Here is an 18,231-nt window from a genome sequence, read left to right as displayed (position 1 = left end):
TTAGTAATTTTCAAATAAGCTTCAAAATCGAAGATATGATTAAATCGAACTTGGAAAAATGAATTTATATTTTTACAGTTAATGTTAAACTGTTTGTCCGGCATCACTATTAAACTTATTCAAATCGAATTGCAATGAAGTGTTGCTAGGAAACGGAAACGAACAACACAAGCCGGCTTGTTGAAAATACACTGCGTTAATGCATTTAACATTTTAATTACTTAAAAATAAAAAATTGTAATAACTGAAAAATGTCTAAAGGTGTCATTTGCTTTGACATATCGAAAAATGAACGTTTCCAATTGTCGGATAACTATAAAATGCTGCATCGCAAACTGAAAGTAAATTGGAAAGTTGAACAGTAAGTATAAAGCAAAGTTTGTTCAACATGACGTTAAAAAGCTGTCTAATAGGAGCGATGGTGAGCTGAAGAAAGAACGGTTGCAGCGTGTGGGCATATTTGTGCTGGCCGGACCGCAGGATCGCTTCACCGAGGAAGAGTTTCAAGTGTTGAAGGAATTTGTGGAAAAGGGTGGCAAATTGTGGGTGTTGCTCGGCGAAGGTGGCGAACAGGAATTCAATACAAATGTGAATTTCTTTCTAGAACAATATGGCATCTACATAAATAGCGGTGAGTTTGACGGAATATAGGAACGCCAGTGGGTCCTAACATGCACATATTTGATCTTTCAGACACCGTTGTGCGCCCACATTACTACAAAAATTTCCATCCTAAGGAGTGCATTATCGGCGGTGGGGTGGTTTGCGAGTCGATGTGGCGGCATTTGATCAAACAAGATATCGAGATGGTCGATTATGACTTTAGCGATGAGAAATACAAAATACACTTTCAGTATCCATACGGCGCGACGCTAAACGTCTCAGAACCGGCGAATGTGCTACTAAGCACAGGACCGGTTGTTTATCCCTTTAATCGGTAAGCGTTTTCGATTTTAAATGGGTACACTTTTGTAGTATTTGGCGCTTTTTAGACCACTAGCTGGTTACTACGTCAACGAGCATGGTGGCAAGATACTCGCCATCGGCTCTGGCTACATGTGGCACGATAAGTATTTGCAGAGTGATAAGACAAACGATGCGTTATTGGAATATTTTATACAACTTTTGGGCGGCAATGAAATACAATATTCGCATTTGGACTTCAACGATGTGGAGGTGGGGAAACGTTTGAAATATGATTAAGCAAACTTAAATAATTGACTAAGCGAAATTGCTGCCTTCCGCTGGTTTTTACAGATAAACGACAACAAAACATTTACCGATATCGCCTTCATTGCTGATTTGCCGAAAGCTTGTCTGATCGACTCCATTGGCGGCACCGAAACACCTGCCGATTTCAAACAAATGTTCGACATGACAATCTACTCGCTAAGTAATCGCCTGCTGAAGGATGTAATGACGACATACGAACAATTGAATGTCAAATATGAACCGTTAAAAATAATTAAGCCGCAATTTGAGATTCCGCTGCCGCCATTACAGTTAGCGGTTTGTGTTAAAATTAAAAAAAAATGCATTAAGTACAAATATATCTAATATTTTATTCTTCGCCATCGCTTCAGACTTTCCCACCCATCTTCAGCGAGCCTGCCGCTCCACCACTCGAGCTCTTCGACTTGGACGAGGTGTTCAGCGCCGCGCGCACACAACTGGCCAATATGACCAGCAAATGTGTGCAGTCCATTACGGCGAAGGATGCCAGTAAGCCGCTAAATTCACGTGAATTGGAGAATTACATCAAAGAGTGTGCGCGCATTACGGGCATCATACACGAGCACCAAGATGTGCAAGCGCGTGAGATACTTAACATATTGGCGCGCCAGATCGTTAGCTACAAACCGTACGCGGATGAGTAGTGGACGGCACAGCCGAAATTGGAGCGGAGGTGTGATATTTCGACGCGAGGCATAATGTAGACTAAATATTTTTTAGTTTTTAATTATTTTTTGATTTTTAATTATTTCTTTTTAATTTTTTAATTTTCAGTTGCTTCTATTGCTCAATGTTGTGAAAGAAATTGGTATGCAATTATGATACTATTAAACGCTTTAATTGAAAAATATGCAATATTCAGCCACAATGCACCCAATGCATATTCTTCTTTTTTACGCTTAAATTGCAAGGAGCTGCAGTAAACACTATTTCATTTTGCTCACATCTCAATTCACAGGTAGGTTAATCTAAAATTTTTTGCATAATGAAGTTGAAAAATGATTACAATTTGTGTTACCAAGTAGATTATTTGGAAAACTAGAGTTTTCGGTATTGAAAAAGCCTTTGACACAGTCACACACCGCTTCTGCAGGACATAGAAAAAACTACGCTCCCTCCAGAACTGAAGAGGTGGACCACTATTACTTGAGTGGTCGTCAATCATTCGTATAATTTAGAGGTAAAACCCCAAAATTGAGAAGGAATCAACAAGGGGTTCAACAGGGTGGTGTCCTCTCCCCGCTATTGCTTAAATTTTTTATCTCGAAACTCCCACAGCCACCAGAGGGAGTTTCTATCACCTCGTACGCTATTGATTGCACGTTGGTATGTGTTCGAAGCTAAACGGCTATCTCTCCGACCGTTTTTGCTTCCTCTCTGCACGGGATTTAATAGCCTCCCCCACTAAATCCACAGCGACCACATTTACGAAATTGGATGAAGGAGTACAGACTGACCATAATATTGCAGATAGGATACCTTTTGATGTCTCCTATTCAACTCCTGCATAGTGAGGCCCTTATGCTCCCAGTTAAGGATCATAACGAACTCCTCTCCAAGCAGTTCTTGCTGGAGTGATTTCGCAGAAACCATCCTTGCAGTCACCTTCATAGAGCGGAACCTAGGAACATCAAGAGGTCATTCCTCAACTATGTCGACGACATCAGACAATACGCCGACCAGACTTCGGGCGCAATTCACTTCTCATAAGCACTGATCGCCATTCACAGTGGAGCCATCAACACCTTCATCGACTCCCTTTCAGTGAATGGAAGAGTTGGAGTCAAACCACCACCTATTGCAAACGAAGAGCTGGAGTTGCCGTGAGAAACGAGAGTGACCCTTGCACAGCTTCGTTCTGGATATTCTTGTAGGTTAAACTGCTACCTATCCAGAATAGACTCCGACGTATCTAATATATGTCTCTCGTGCAATAAGTATCCGCATGACATTGGCCACCTCTTTGCATTGCCCACCATCCCCACCCATCTGACACCCCTCACCCCTCACCCCTTGGTCCGACCTCGTGGAAACAGCACGTTTTTGGGCCTTCCGTTGAATGACGTTGACGACAACTTAGCTAATCCTCACCATCCTAACGGAGATTAGGCACCCGTTAAAACAACAATAACATAAAAGATCAATATGACCATCTAAGTCTATTTAGCGACATGGCTAACTAGTCGTCTGTCTTTGTCAGTCCCTCAGATTTTACGATATCGCTATGAAATTTGGCATACGTTCTTTTCTCCCAAAGAACTTGCTCGTTTATCGGAACAGCCGATATCGAACCACTACAGCAGATATGTAGCTGTTATACAAACTGAACAATCGGCATCAAGTGCTTGTATGGAAAATTTGTTTATTTGACGAGTTACCTTCCCGAAATTTGAGGTGGAATACTTTCCAAAGGATTGCTATAATCTCCGAATATTTTGTTCAGATCGGACTACTATAGCGTATAGCTGCCATACAAAGTGACCGATCAAACGCAACATAAACATCGTTTTATACCCTCCTATGTCAAAAGCAATGTACCTGTTAAGGGTATTATAGTTTAATAAATATATTCTCATATCTTCGCACTTATTCTATGGAATCCCCATCTCTATTATGAATCAAAATATTTAATTTTTCAATGCTCCAACATGTATACACATGTAAATACATATATTTTTGTGTGTAAACACATAAGTAGCTACAGAAGTATAAAATGTCAACACAAATTATTTTTTAATTTATCACCCAATGCTGTCTGCTTTCATGCGCATGCGTAACTGCGAAGTCAAACTTCAAGCTAATGCTTCTTTTACACGTCTCCCACACTTTGTGTACATAGAAATGCCGATTTTCACACTCAAGACTTCATCAACAGACTACACTTGGCACTTCCTGAAGTGCGGCAGAGTAGCGTGGCAGCTAATTGAAGTGTTGACAGCGATTACCGCATAAATTTATCATGTGAACAACTCGATTGTTGGGGCTCAGTGCCAGTAAGAAGATTCACAGTGTTGTGAGGCGTGAGGGGGAAAACTGTGATTTTTTTCTCCAATCATGCTGAAGCTAAATATTTTGGGGGAGATTAGGAGTGTGTGAATGTGTGGCAGCTAATTATTGTATTAGCCTGTGAATGTGCTCGTTAATATGAAAGCGATATATGGTTTGTAGTGGCCACTAGGGACTTGTTAGTTTTGTTTAATTTTTTTGTAAATGAAATAGTAAACAAAGAAAGCGGCAATTAAAAATCGATTCGTAAAAACAGTTGTTGAGCTTTAAATCATAGAATGCATCGATTCTACTTTAAATATGCTGGTTAGAAGCTTGTAGGATGGAGCCATGTGTGGAAGTCCATGCAAGTGAAGAAAGTTCTCTGAGCGCAATTCACTTGGGAGTGACCAGAAACGATTTTTTTACATATGGCTCAAGCAGCTCACGACTTCCGGTGGTAGACCTCTGGGTAGCGAATAAACATCCGTTTAAAGGCGAGCTAAAGTGAGGATGCGAAACATCCCTCCCCAGGGCTGTGCGCTGGGTTTGCGACCTGCCACGTAAAAAAACACCCCCAAAGAAATTGAAAAAAAAAAAAAAAACAAACAGGAAGGAGGAGCTTGTTATCTTCGACAGTTGGTCTGCTTTTATGGCAAATCCGAGGTTATCATGAAGCAGGAATCAATTGGCACCTGAGTACCGTCCCTTCTTGAGATCGATTAGGGCATCTGATTCCTTTACAATTCAGAACAACTCAAATCGCATCTTAGTATAACGTGTCGAAGGCTTTTTCTAGTTCTATGAAAGCTACATAAAGTGCGGAGCACTTACCAACAAACTGCATTGTTTGACGAAAGCCATCCTTTCTAAATCCATCGTCGAGTTCCGAAAAAAGTCTTCGCTAATTTTGGCAGTAACTTTATTAAGGTCATTTTCACATTTAAAGGTCATCCTTTCTTTGGGGGATTATTGATAATATCTTCTTTTAACTCTTAAGTGAATCAGCTAGAATTATTGAACAGGATTAGAGAGACGCTCTGAGAACTAATCTCATCAATTTTGGGGTACGTTGTTGATTTGAGACACTAAATTTGTTTTCAAAGGTCTTATACTCGTAGTGATATCGACTACAACTGACCATGGATATGGAAATGGAGGTGTTACCTACGATGCATCTTCAGAAAAAGTCTACATAGTAAAAAAGTACGGTTTTGGTAAGGAAGTTAGACCCTATATGACAATCTGTGTTTCCTTGGATGTGTTGATGTAGCCCTTATTGTCACTTTGTAGTCTATATTAGCTTTAGAATAACGGAAATATACTTGTCTTGTGTGTATGTAGAGGTCTCTGCTGCGATTCGTGGCCGTTGTAGTTTGAGTCATCTTCGTGATGTCATCGACCCGTTTTTGTTTGTCGCGATAGTCCTTAACAGTATAAAAGTCGAGTTGCGTTCTGGCTAAGGAGACCCAATTTTCGTGGGAACTGAACTTTAGATAAACTTTCAGGCGTTTCCTCTTTGGAATCAGTGCGCAAGATCGGTTTGAGAAATATTCCTTTCTTAGTACTTCAATTAGTTCTCCAGCCGGTTGCACGAAAACTTCTTTCAGGATGCTTCAGTTTGATAGTCCTTAAAAGGATAAAACTAAAGTTCCGTTCCGGCTAAAGGGATCCAATTTTCGTGGAAACTGAACTCCGATCAACTTTCAGGCGTTTCTTCTTTGCAGTTTGAGAAATATTCCTTCCTTGGTACTTCAATCAGCTCTTCAGTCGGTTGAACGAAAGCTTCTTTCAAGAGATAGTCCATAATAGGATAAAAGTCGAGTTCCGTTCCCGCTAAGGAGACCCAACTTCCGTAGGAACTAGACTTTCAAGCGTTTTCTCTTTGCAGTCAGTACCCAAGGTCGGTTTTAACATTTTTCAGGGTGCTTTAGGTGGTCCTTAGTTTTGATGCAGCCCGGTTTCGCTTCGACTAAGGAGACCTAACTTCTTGGGAGCTGGATTAGTCACCACAACTACTGCGGTAGTTAATTGAACATTCAGGACTGATTCCCACAGTTTTTTATACAAATATATACACATATGTACATACATACATGGTTATATAAATATTTCGCTAAAGTTAAAAAAAATATTTCAATATTTTTCATCGTTTTTTAAGATGTGAAGCAAGGTGCGCCTATAGAAATCTGTGCTGTATATATTTACCTACATTCACACATATAACAGCCCTGCAGCTGCCGCCAATATGCACTGTCCCAAACGCCTCGTTGAGCAAACAGTTTTAGTTTTTTATATATGTACATAACATCCAAATACATACATATATCTATGTATGCGTGTTTGTATATGTGTGTGTACACACGATGCGTTGTACACCTTAGTAATTCGACACCATAGGAAGTTACCTTGAGTGCATTTCATTTCACTTTATTTGTGTTTTTTACCAGAAAAAAAGTCGTCTATCTCCAGCACTCACACATATGCACACACATGCATGTACATTTGTATGCTCCCTCGCATGCGCAGCCATATAAATATTGGCGTTCATTCATGGTTTCACAACGAGCCATATTCAATGACATGGCATCTGCATGAGTTGAAAAAAAGCCATTTTTTATGAATGAACGGCAAAAACTATTTCTACTCCAACAGCAAACCACAGCGCAGTCTATTTCCTCAGCACCCTGACCATTTGCTTAGCCCTGGCTATGCTGATCAGCAGCGAGATTGTAGAAAGGATATTTGATTGCAAATAAATAATTTCTCATATGCAAATATTTGTTTAACTTTGGACTCTTGTTTCAAGACTCAGCTGTCGCAAAGTCAAATCAAGAGTGGCGCTTCACTCCTCCACTTGAGAATTCTTCAAATAACAAACAGGACATTCAATTATCGTCCAGCTGCTCACGATATTTTCATACTTTTACCTCTACTTTCCCTTGTTTGTTTATTCGTCTAAATAATCGCCCCGAAAATATTTGTTCAATGACCTATTTTGTGGACAGTGCTAACGGTATCATTTCCGTTGTCTCTTCTCTTCCTTTTCTCTTTGTTTCATATTTGATATACTGAAGTGGTTTTTATGTTTTAGGAGAGCCCACAAAGCATGTATAATATGTATATAAAGTACCGTTTTAAAGTTTCGGAAATTCTTCTTCTTTACTGGCGTAGACAACGCTTAAGCGGTTATAGCCGAGTTAACAACAGCGCGCCAGTCGTTTCTTCTTTTCGCAATGTGGCGCCCATTGGATAATCCAAGTGCAGTCAGGATCTTCTCCACTCGGTCTTTCAAACAGAGTGGAGTGTTTTCATCCATACGTCGTCCATGCCTCTGCACCATATAGCATGAGTGACTAGAGTTTTGTTTTTGTAGCACCTATTGGCAAGAATTATTCTGCGTTGGATTTCTAGGCTGACATTGTTGTTGTTGTCAATACTGGTTTCACGATAGACGCAATTATATACGATCTACGACGCGGGAGTCTACATTAGCTTGATGACAGGAGATATTTCGTCTTGCCCTCGTTCACTACCAGACCCATTTGCTTCGCTTCCTTATCCATTATGGAGAAAGCAGAACTAACGTCGCGGTTGTTCAGGCCAGTAACTGGAACAGTCGATTCGCAAAGCTCCTCTTCTTCTTTGGCATTATTACCATGGGTCGCCTCAGATGAATATATCCTTAGCATGTGCATCCCAAGTGCGAGCAGAGCGCTATACGCTTGGTCCTTTATGCGCCTGATATAACCATGTGCTTGTAGAACTCATAAGTTCGTGGTTTCATCTTCTCCGATATTCATTGCTCACGCGGACGGCTACAAAGTAGTTCCGAAGAACTGAACTTTCGAATGCCCTAAGTGCTTTCTCATCTTTATTCGTCATCGTTTATGTTTCTGCGGCGTATAATAGGAGGAAAAGACAAAGGGATATGCTTCTTAATTGCCTACCGATCCCAAAGTAGCATCTTTTGGCCGGAGTTATTCCGCACTTGACCTCCTGGCTTAGATTATGGGTGAATCTTATGATGGTTCCGAGATATACAAAGGCTTTAACTTTTTCAAACGTATATGTATGTAGCTGCCAACAATGATGTAATGCCCAAGAGCGACTAATCTTTGTGTGTGGCGTCCAGGTACTTTGTCTTGTCTTCGTTCACCACAAGACCAGGAAAAGGCTAAGCTGACGGCTGTACCGTTAAGGTTTACGATAACAATAGCATTTGCGTAACCCGGTACCATTGTACATACTTTTAGAGTAGTAGTAGTACCTGCCTAAAACCTCGTCTGGTATCGAACGGTTCGGAGAAGTCTTTCTCGATTTTGTTGGAGCTGATGGTTGTGCTCAACGTAGTTCTGCATAAACGTATGAGTTTCGCAGGGATACCAAATTTAGTCATGGTGTCAAATAGGCAGGCTTTGAAATCGATAAAAAGTTGATGGGACGTCGATATGTTTGTCCAGGGTATTCTTCGGGATTTAGTGTCTTATGCAAATTTGGTGGATTTCTAAGGTTTAAGGTGGGCGTCTGCAGTTTATGGAAGACTATTTTCCCACTGAACACATATTAAAACCTTCTTAACCGTCCAAAGCTAGGAGTCAATGAAATTCTCTTTAAGAGCACATTCAAGTTTTGTTATCGACGTCATATAACGGTATAATCAGAGAAACAGTGTGTCCTGGTTTTGAGGGTGGTATGGCTTACATACATATGTTGAGGTGAAGTCAGCACAAGTGGAGCCTATAGCATGTACGAATGATCAGAGTTCTTTTATGCTTGTGTTCCGCCGGTCTTTGGCTCTTTGGCTTCCACGAGAATTGTATTGATTAATTCTTTGAATGAATAATTTATGCCTAATGTTTGAAGAATACATTGTCGATGTGAAACTCAATCTGATCTGTAGTTTTAAAATTCATTTGCAATGAACGGACTTTACTAGTGAGCTATATGGATAATAACCGGGGTCTAGTCATATGGACAATTAGTTTGAGACATTGAGGTAGTATATCAAAGTCCAAATGAGCATAATTATATCTTAAAATCTTTGTCGCTATAAATTGATAAGGTCTGGTCTCAGAGAGGAAAATTCTTAACCTTGAAGATGACAAGCCTAAATGTGATATGACCACTTGTTTTGGCTCCACATTGAGAACGAGTTGTACACAAGTTGAGCAAGAACGGATAGAAAATGACATATACAGTCTTTAATGGCCGAAAAATCTGGGAAAAAATTATTACTCTTTTGCTCTATCTCCTCACCTCCAACCAGCTAAGCTCCATCTAATTTTAGCACTGCATTTACAATTGAATATTCTTTCACCAAAACTAGGAAGTACAACGCCAGTTATGCTTTCTGGCGCTAACATAACAACAACAATAATGATTATTTTAGTAAGATGATGGCGATAAAAATAAGAAGGCGCCACATGCAGAAAAACTTGAACTTGGCACTCGTGATCGCAAAGACTAACGCTGTTTTAGGTGTTGTGCTAGAAATTATCATAAAATCTACGCGAAACGCTGATTACCAGCGCTAGTTAGACGTGAATGCTTATGAAAAACAAAAAATAATTTACAAAAAAAAGTGAGGTTAGGAGCTATGAATGAGGAGGCAGATGCTTAAGTGCTGTTTAGTATGTCTGTATGTGCATATACAGTTAGTATCCAGTTTAGTCTTAGTCTTAGTTTTGGCGCTGCATGTGTATGTTCAGTGGATGATGGCTATCGAGTGGTGGAAGTGGTGGTGGTAATGGCGTTGCCAATGATGCTTGCAATTTCGATAATTTTATTATTTACTTTAATATGATTTTTAGTGTTATGCGAAAGCAGTTCCAGTATTTTTACTTATATATGTAGATATGTATGGAATTGAGAATGTCTATAACTTCGAAGTTATGGTATGTCTGTGTAAAGAGACGTTTTGGCAAGACGGGAGAGTCTTGACCATGCATTTGATATTATCTGATTCTTCTGGGTTTCCCAGATCCGATTATTTCGTAACCGGAGACTTTTAGGTTTGATTAGACTGAGAAGAGAACGTAAGGAGTAGGAGCGAATCGAATTTTGTATGATGCTCGATTGAACGGCTAACACAGTTGAAAAACACCGAGAAGGCAGACAATTTTCTTACATATGCGCAACTTTCATCTAAGTTCTGTTATGTTCTCCGATGAAAGTCCCTATAATTTTTATCAGTTCTTCGCCGTTGTATTTCTTTCTTGCTCAGTCGTGGCTCTTCGGCTCCAGCAGTGTGGAATGGATACACTAACCAACTTGGTAGGGTTCGAGGTCCATCTAAAAACTCTGCATACTTTGAGCCCGGCACCCGGTTGTAATGCAACTCCACATTCAACTGACAAGGTGTCAGTTCTTCCCTCCAATGGCTCCTGCTTCCCGTATTACCAGAATTAAGTCTCCGGTCCGACGTCGTAGCCGAAACTACTACTAGTTGAGCTTGCATACTGCTTTGGACTGGTGACCAGGTATTTCACTTGCGTCACATACTTGATGTTGACCCTGTTCAACCGGCCAATCGTTGGACGAACCGGCCACAATCTGCCCTTAAGCAGCATTGTTACCGTTTTTTCCATCGATATGTCCACCCCCACACCTAAAGCCCAAGTTTTACAATCTCTAGGAGATGTCCTCCTACCCGTTCTAGCTCAGACCGCGAGCGACCTTCGACCAGAAGAAGAAGGTCGTCCGCATACGCAGAATACTTACAGAGTTGTTCGAGCTGCCCAAGTAGACAGTTCATCATAAGGTTCCCAATATGTGAACCACTCCTACTCCACACTCCCATTCATGCCGAGTGGAGAGGCCTTTCTGTCCGAAAAGTAACTCCAACAAAGAGTAATTTCGGACAGCCAAACTCCTCTAGCCGTTGCACCACTCGACCCTAGCTTACGTAGTCAAACGCCCCCTTGAAGTCAACAAATATGCCTTGTTGATATTCTTCTTAACGACATTCTGAACATTCTTCTTAACGACATTCTGAACATGAAACCATGTATCCTCTATACTGGGTCTTTTCCTGAACCCATACTGCCTCACCGACCACATACGCCGCGTTGGCTCCTGATGTTTTTCCAGCCCTTTTCCAAGTACTGGACGGAGATTGATGCCTCGATAAGGACGGGATCGATCCTGACATTATCAGGGGACTTCTAGGGATGACTAAGCATCCTCGCTTCAGATCTCTAGGACGCTGGACTAAAGTCCTGCAGGTTTAGCCGGAGTTGCTCTTCCATGAACCCATATAGTGCGGAAATCTTAAATCAAAATTTTTTTTCTTCTAAAATAACCCAAAATTTCATAAGTTTATTCCACAAAGCAAACGATCGCCGCACAATTATCACAAAGTTGATCAGCGACAGATAACTCGAAAATCTCGCACATAAATCAAGCTACAACAACATGTCACGCCATAATCATTTCTTTTCACACCAAAAACATGTTTTATACACAGAATTCAAATGTTAGTTTACACGCTCCAACAAAGGCAAGCGCACACCGGCGCATCCCCATCCCCCTGCAGGAACTTACAAACGGACTAACGAGCTGCCGCGCAGCCGCACTTAATAAATTAATCACAAATGACAATAAATTTAATTGAGCGAATGTTGTTCGGTATAAATCTTAGGCGTGATGTACACGTGAGTCATAAAACACACTTAAATACAAACACATTTTTGCTGAGGGTATTTTTTGAGGAAATATTTTGGGGGAAATGTGGAATGAGAGGACTGTGATTAGCAGTTATACTCTAAACAGTCCATAAATGGTGGCTTGTGTGCCATACACCTGCTTTTGAATGATTTCCTCGAAGTACCATTTCTATTCCTGCACTTTTTCCTCTTTCACCGTCATTTTTATATTTTACCTTACATGTATGTATGTAAATAAGTTCTCCAGCGATTAATTTAGTAGATTTGGCTACATGTCCACTAAACTGACCGTAATCAGTAATTTTCGTTGTTTAAGTGTCAAAATGACAACAACGGTTACACGACGCCTTGGCAAAGGCCAGTCACAGCACAGACACAGCCAATCGGAACTCACTGCACTTTTACCGGCAAGCAGCGGTTTAGATAAATGGCCGACATGCATTTGACACTTGTTTTGATCTGATAGCACCACACTGATTTCAATTGTATTTGCTCTTTACACGCTTTGGAGATAAAAATATGAGTTAGAAAATAATTTGTTGGAGGAATAATGTTTTCGGATGAGTAATTCAAATTTACAAGAAGAACTGATTGTAAAAATGGTTGGGAATAATTGAAAAAAGCGGGACGTGGATTTGGTGGGTGACGTAGTAAGGCTGATAAACTTCCAGGACCGTACACCAACCAAACTGGCTGCCTTTCTAAAGTACGAGAGACTTGTTTCCGGAGTATAAAGTTAGCTAAGGTTAGGGTAGGTTATACTGCCGGCTGTCATGCCATACATAGACCTACTTCACCTTAGTAATGTCAGTGGAGGTACTGTATAATTTGAGCTGAAGTATTCGTCATACAGGACGTTAACGGTTTCTTTTGATACCTTGAATTGCGAAGCTCCTAGATATTTAAGACGCGCCTAGATAATGTTGAACAGAAACATGGGAGGTGTGCCAGCGTCTCTCTCATGCTCGCATGTGATGTCAGTAGGTTGTGACCTGTCATTATACCAATAAACGTCTTCGTCCATTTTACCCAGTTAAAAACCTGCGTGTTTTCGTTCGCAGCTCTTTAATATGATTTAGGCGATTCTGCAAGTCCTTAAGCCATTCCCACTCGTCTGGACCCGCCACTCCTTTCGGAAATTTCATGGTACATTTTAATTAGGAACCTCCGTATTTCCTGTTCTTGTCGGTAGCCAGACGGTTGGCACTTTTTGCAATCTCATCAGCTATTTCGTTTCCTGGAACTCCTTTGTGTTCTGGAAGTCACCACATCTACTACCTTCATGCTTCTAAGGACATTCTCTGACGTAATGCGATGCGAGATTATTGTCTTAATGGCTGACTGGCTATCGGCTACTGGTCTTGATCTTCAAAAAATTCTTTCTTGCATTGTTGGCTATTTCAGCCGCTTTCCTGACCGCAAGAACTAGCGACTTCAAATACCTCTTAGCTCGTTGTAGTGAAGTCGCGTTGAAATCGAAAGTATTAGTCAACGATCGAGGAACTTTAATGTTTAAACATTTAAGCCTTTGAGATCAAAAATGCAGTTAGATGGAAATTAAGACAGCTGGAACCGTAGGAACCAATATTTCTAAGCTTGTACAAATTTTCAACAGAACGCAACATATTTCTCAGCAAACGGATGCTCAACAGTCACGGCTAAGAGTTCAAGCAATATTATGCTGCAACAAAAAATATAACAACAACAACCACTGGTATGGACGTATGCGCCACATTTTTGGCCTAAATATACCGATAAGTCCATTGTGTTCGTGCCACTTAGAATTGAGTAGAGCAACGACGTTGTGGGTCCACGCACATAACCCGATCACAGAAATAAGAAGTGAGAATAAATGTCAATAAGGCGGAGGTAAGCAGCTGGACATGGGAAACATAACAACAATAAGCAACTTTGGTGGCTATTGCTTATGTTGTTGTTGTATGTTGGCCTGTATGCTATTGTTGTTGTATTTGGAGGGTACTTTGTCGAAGATTTGTCACCTGGCTGACAATACATGCTGCCAACAGCGCCGCAACACACAGCGAAATAAGCTGTGCAGCATTGCGAGCCAAGAGGATAGACGGACGGACGGACACACGCTCGGGCAGTTATGCATTTACGCATTTATGTGTGTTGTTAGCATTTATGTTTGTATAAATGTGTATACACATGTGCGCTGAAGAATGCTTGCTGGTGGCGTCGTGGTTCGCGCTGTGGTCAACACGCATGCTCAACTGCTGCTGCTAGGCAGTTTAAGATAAAGTCGAAATTAATTCTTTTCACTTAAGTACACGATAGGCGATCATTAAATTGTCGACTCGCCATTCGAAGCTTGCGCGTTGCTGCATGTTGTGCTGCATGCAACGGGGCGTGCGGGGTGTGCGTCTTAGTCGTGGAGACAAGTTCGATTACGGCGTTGTTGCGGACTCGGCTGACTTTTGACTGCGTTTCTGCGTTGACTACACCGTGTTTAGATCAATGCGTACGGACAATTATTTCACTTGTTCATTTTGTAAGGAATTATTTTTTATTCTTATCATCTACCTACCCTGAACAGGGTGTATTAAGTTTGTCAGGAAGTTTGTAACATCCAGAAGGAAATGTCGGAACTGCTCTAAAGTATTTATCGTCACCTGAAATGCAAAATAGCATAACATCACTTTTCATTAGTTTACAGGTGAAGGAAAAACGATACAATAGAAACCACTCATATTAAAGCAAAATTTGAGCTTTGGTTATAAAACGGTTATATATTGGTTATATGTTGGTTATATATTGGTTATATTTTGGTTATATGTTGGTTATATGTTGGTTATTTGCTGGTTATGGATTGGTTATATGCTGGTTATTTGCTGGTTATATGTTGGTTACATGCTGGTTATATTTTGGTTATATTTGACAGCGGAAGCCGAAAACTTGACACCATTTTTGAGATATCGCCCTAAAATTTCACACGCGTCCTTTTTTCCCCAAGCGGCTACTAAGTTTTTGTAATTGACGGCATCATACCACTATAGCATATAGCTGCCATACAAACTGTTCGATCGAAATCAAATTTCTGTATAGAACACGTTTTGATTCGACGAGATATCATCATGAAATTTGGCAGATATTCTTGCTCGAGGCAAGCCTGTAATATCCGAAGAAATTGTTCAGATCAAACAACTATAACATATAGCTGCCATACAAACTAACCGAAAAGTCGACCAAGCTAAAAATCTTTTTATACCCTTTTATGCTATTAGAAGTGCACCTGTGGAGGGTATTATAGCTTCGATACAAACCGAAATAAAGTTTTTTTTTGCTTTTTGTTGTATTGCACACACAAGTATTTGGCATAAATGAAATAAAGGCAGCGAAAGGCGAAGAGTAATCAAATGAGCATATTCAAATGAAGGAGTGTGAATGTGTGTATGCTTGGTTGTATGTATGTGTGCGTGCGCATAAGTTGTATTGGACAGGAAGGCAGACACATGATTTAATCGTTAATCTGTGGAATTTTAATCTTTGGAGCTTGGTGCACTGACATGCGCATTAGCGGCGAAGCTGCTTCCCTCCTTAACTCTTTCTACATTTGAAGTATTCTATTTACTTATTTCTTTTTAATTTGTCGCGAAGGTGTCGAAATTGTTGCTGCTGTTATCGCCCAAAGCATTGACAGTCGATAAGCTGACTCTCAAGCGTTTAGCCAACAAAGCACAACGGACAGACAGGCATACACACCTACAAACACATGCACATCTCACAAATCTTAGATTTCAAAATACCTTTGGTTGCGCGTTTTTTCCTAGTTTTCTCGTTTTCTCGCTACAATTTGTAGACATTTTTCCTCTTATTTGCTATGATTTCTCCTTGTTTGGTTATAAAGCTGCAATCGTCGTAATAAGCGCGCATGTCCATAACTAAAACCATGAAACCGCAAGATCAGCAAGCGTATCAAAAGTGAATAAAATGCAATGCAACACATTTTAAATCGGCGACGACAAAAGGTGAGTTAAATAGAAAACAATGTGACACTTCTATCAAACATATTACGTATCTTTTGTGCATCAGCATCTATGGGTGTAGCTAGATATATGTAAGTACATGCACTGAATGTAGCACCTTTTCTGTGTTTTAAATACTGACGTGTGCATGTTGCGCGTGCAACCGCCTGGCGCATCGTCTTGCTTCAAGTGGCAAAGCGTTAGAGAATGCAAAAGTACAAATATTTCCCATTCCAAAAGAAAGCATAAAATGTAAAGCAAAGTCGGTTACATATCTTAATAAAAGATTCCCACTTATCCTCGTGACCCCTTCGGCCTATTCGGTCTAAAAATTTGTCGAAAACATGAAAAACGTTAATTTCGGCTACATCGAAGCTGTAATAACCTTCACAGATGTATTTTTTATGGCATAAAAGGATATAAAGAGAATGTTTTCTTGATTTTGACCCGTCAGCTTAAATGACAGCTATGTATGTATGTATATGCCATAGTGGATGGATCTGAATTTTTTTTCGGAAACTTTTGCAATGTCTTGAACTTGTCAAATAGGAAAGTTATGTATACAATCGCTATATGCCATAGTGATCCGATATTAGATGTTCCGACTTCATCTATAATGGCGAAGATACTGCCAACGCGGTTATAGCCGAGTTTACAACTGCGCGCCAGTTAATTTTCGCTGTTTGGCGCCAATTGGAGATTTCAAGTTCTTCACCACTTGGTCTCTGTTCGGCGAGAGAGGACTTAACTTCTCAATTTAATACTGAGTCCGAAGTAGCACCTGTTGGCATGAGTTATTCTGCGTTGTATTTCGAGACTCATGCTCATGAAGTTATGTCTGCTTATTTGCTTTGCTTCTTTATTCAGTCTGGAAAAGGCAGATATAACGACGCTCTTGTTGAGGCCAATGATATCAATATCATCGTAGTACCCCAGGTGCTGTACACTCTAATAGAAGTTTGCACCTGCTCGATTTAGTTCTGCAGCTCGAATTATTTTTTACAGGAGTAGATTGAAAAAATCGGACGATAGGAATTCGCTTTGTCTGAAACCTCGTCTCGGACAGGTCCTTCCCGATGCTGACGTTTTTCTTTGGTATTGCTCAGCGTCAGTTTACACAGCTGTATTGGTTTTGAGGGAATACCAAATACCGAAAAATTAGCAGAAGTTGTCAAAAACTGAGCGACTAGTTCGCTTAATACAGACGGATAAACGGACTGACGGACGGACAGACGTTATTTAGAGTCCTCTGGACTAACTTGTGTTGCTGGTGTTCCAGGACCTGAGGTGATTCTCTAGAGTCCATTGTGTCTCTGGCTATCCTCGAGTGGACTAATTTATCTGCCTCTTCGATTTTTTCCATTGCTATATGACTGGATACCCAGATGGTTTTAATCGAATTTACCACTGAGAGTCTGATTACTGCCTTTTCACATAACCTAACACTGTAAGAATTAGTGACGGAGTCAACATAAGCAATTTTAGTGGAGTTCATTAGGATGCGCTAGGAGTATTTCATTGAACAAAGTGGCCAAGTACGAAAACACATAAAGTGAAGCCAACTCCTGCTGGACTTGGTCCTGCCAAAACAGAGAAATCCTTCCTTTGTGACCACTAGTTATACAAAGTCAGTACAGTTGATCGTACCGTCTTTAGCGATGATGGGTGTCAGAAATGTGGACCTTTCTTGAACATGCGACGCAAGAGCTAACTTGAATTTTTCTCTGAGCGTTATGAACCCACAAATAACATTCAAAACAAGTTTGTTCAGTTGTAGAAAAGCTTCTACTCTTTCTAAATCTAAAGATCCGTCATTCTAGCAGACTATGGATCTCAAAACGGCGTACTGTCTTTCGTAAACTTTCTTTCAATAAAGTCCTCGGATCTCTCATTGCGCCTTCATACTGAGCCTGAGTTAATGTCATAATTAAAGGAACTTCCCAGGACGATGTGATCATACCCTAATATGTGATTTTATATTAGATAAAGATGTGTATACGGACTTAAAACAACTTACTTCTAAGTTCTAAGTTTCCAATATGGATTTTCAAGAATATAAGTTTACTTGTATGGCTAGAAGAACTTTGATTTTTCCTGACATCTGTCACAACAATTGTTATTGACAAAACAAAACCACGCGAAGAGCTGTCAAACAACTTAACTGACATTTATAACTGTTTAAATTGGCATGAATATGTCAAAATGGACGTGATGCCTATGTAAGCACTCCACCTTCGTCACTGCAAATTTCCTTTTTTGAAAAGCGCCTTGAAGACTCCACAGTAACAGCAGCACAGAGCTTATCGCGGGCCCTTAAACGTTTGCAGCTTCTGACAAGTGACAATTTGTTTTATAATTTT

The 18,231-nt window shown here is 40.3% G+C and overlaps 2 protein-coding genes across 3 annotated transcripts in view; both read left to right on the top strand.

Annotated features, from left to right (window-relative positions):
• Positions 1 to 171: 171 nt before the first annotated feature.
• LOC120769785 (intraflagellar transport protein 52 homolog) lies at positions 172 to 2,109 on the top strand. Of its 2 annotated transcripts, XR_005704885.1 has the most exons (7): positions 172 to 361; positions 414 to 631; positions 694 to 937; positions 993 to 1,176; positions 1,258 to 1,509; positions 1,584 to 1,933; positions 2,008 to 2,109. XR_005704885.1 is itself a non-coding variant. In XM_040096972.1 (6 exons), exons 1-6 carry the CDS (start codon positions 252 to 254, stop codon positions 1,875 to 1,877), a joined length of 1,302 nt encoding a protein of 433 aa, XP_039952906.1. In that variant the 5' UTR covers positions 172 to 251; the 3' UTR covers positions 1,878 to 2,109. The 2 variants fall into 2 exon arrangements, 1 of the variants encoding a protein (XP_039952906.1); XM_040096972.1 differs by having other exon boundaries at positions 1,584 to 2,109.
• A 13,393-nt stretch (positions 2,110 to 15,502) lies between these two features.
• Positions 15,503 to 18,231, top strand: part of LOC120769784 (developmental protein eyes absent-like) — a 94,997-nt gene continuing 92,268 nt past the window's right edge. Inside the window, exon 1 of the mRNA XM_040096971.1 lies at positions 15,503 to 15,874. Within this exon, the coding sequence (XP_039952905.1) occupies positions 15,842 to 15,874 (33 nt within the window). The 5' untranslated portion in view covers positions 15,503 to 15,841. The remainder of the gene's footprint in view (positions 15,875 to 18,231) is intronic.

The sequence above is a fragment of the Bactrocera tryoni genome, chromosome 2 (genome assembly GCF_016617805.1).
Source record: "Bactrocera tryoni isolate S06 chromosome 2, CSIRO_BtryS06_freeze2, whole genome shotgun sequence".
Lineage (NCBI taxonomy): Eukaryota > Metazoa > Arthropoda > Insecta > Diptera > Tephritidae > Bactrocera > Bactrocera tryoni.
This window is presented reverse-complemented; position numbering and strand designations above follow the sequence as displayed.

Coding starts and splice junctions, on each gene's coding strand:
- LOC120769785 (XM_040096972.1), top strand. CDS start 252: ATGTCTAAAGGTGTCATTTGCTTTGACATATCGAAAAATGAACGTTTC. Junction 632..693: donor TGGCATCTACATAAATAGCG/GTGAGTTTGACG, acceptor TTGATCTTTCAG/ACACCGTTGTGCGCCCACAT. Junction 938..992: donor GTTGTTTATCCCTTTAATCG/GTAAGCGTTTTC, acceptor GGCGCTTTTTAG/ACCACTAGCTGGTTACTACG.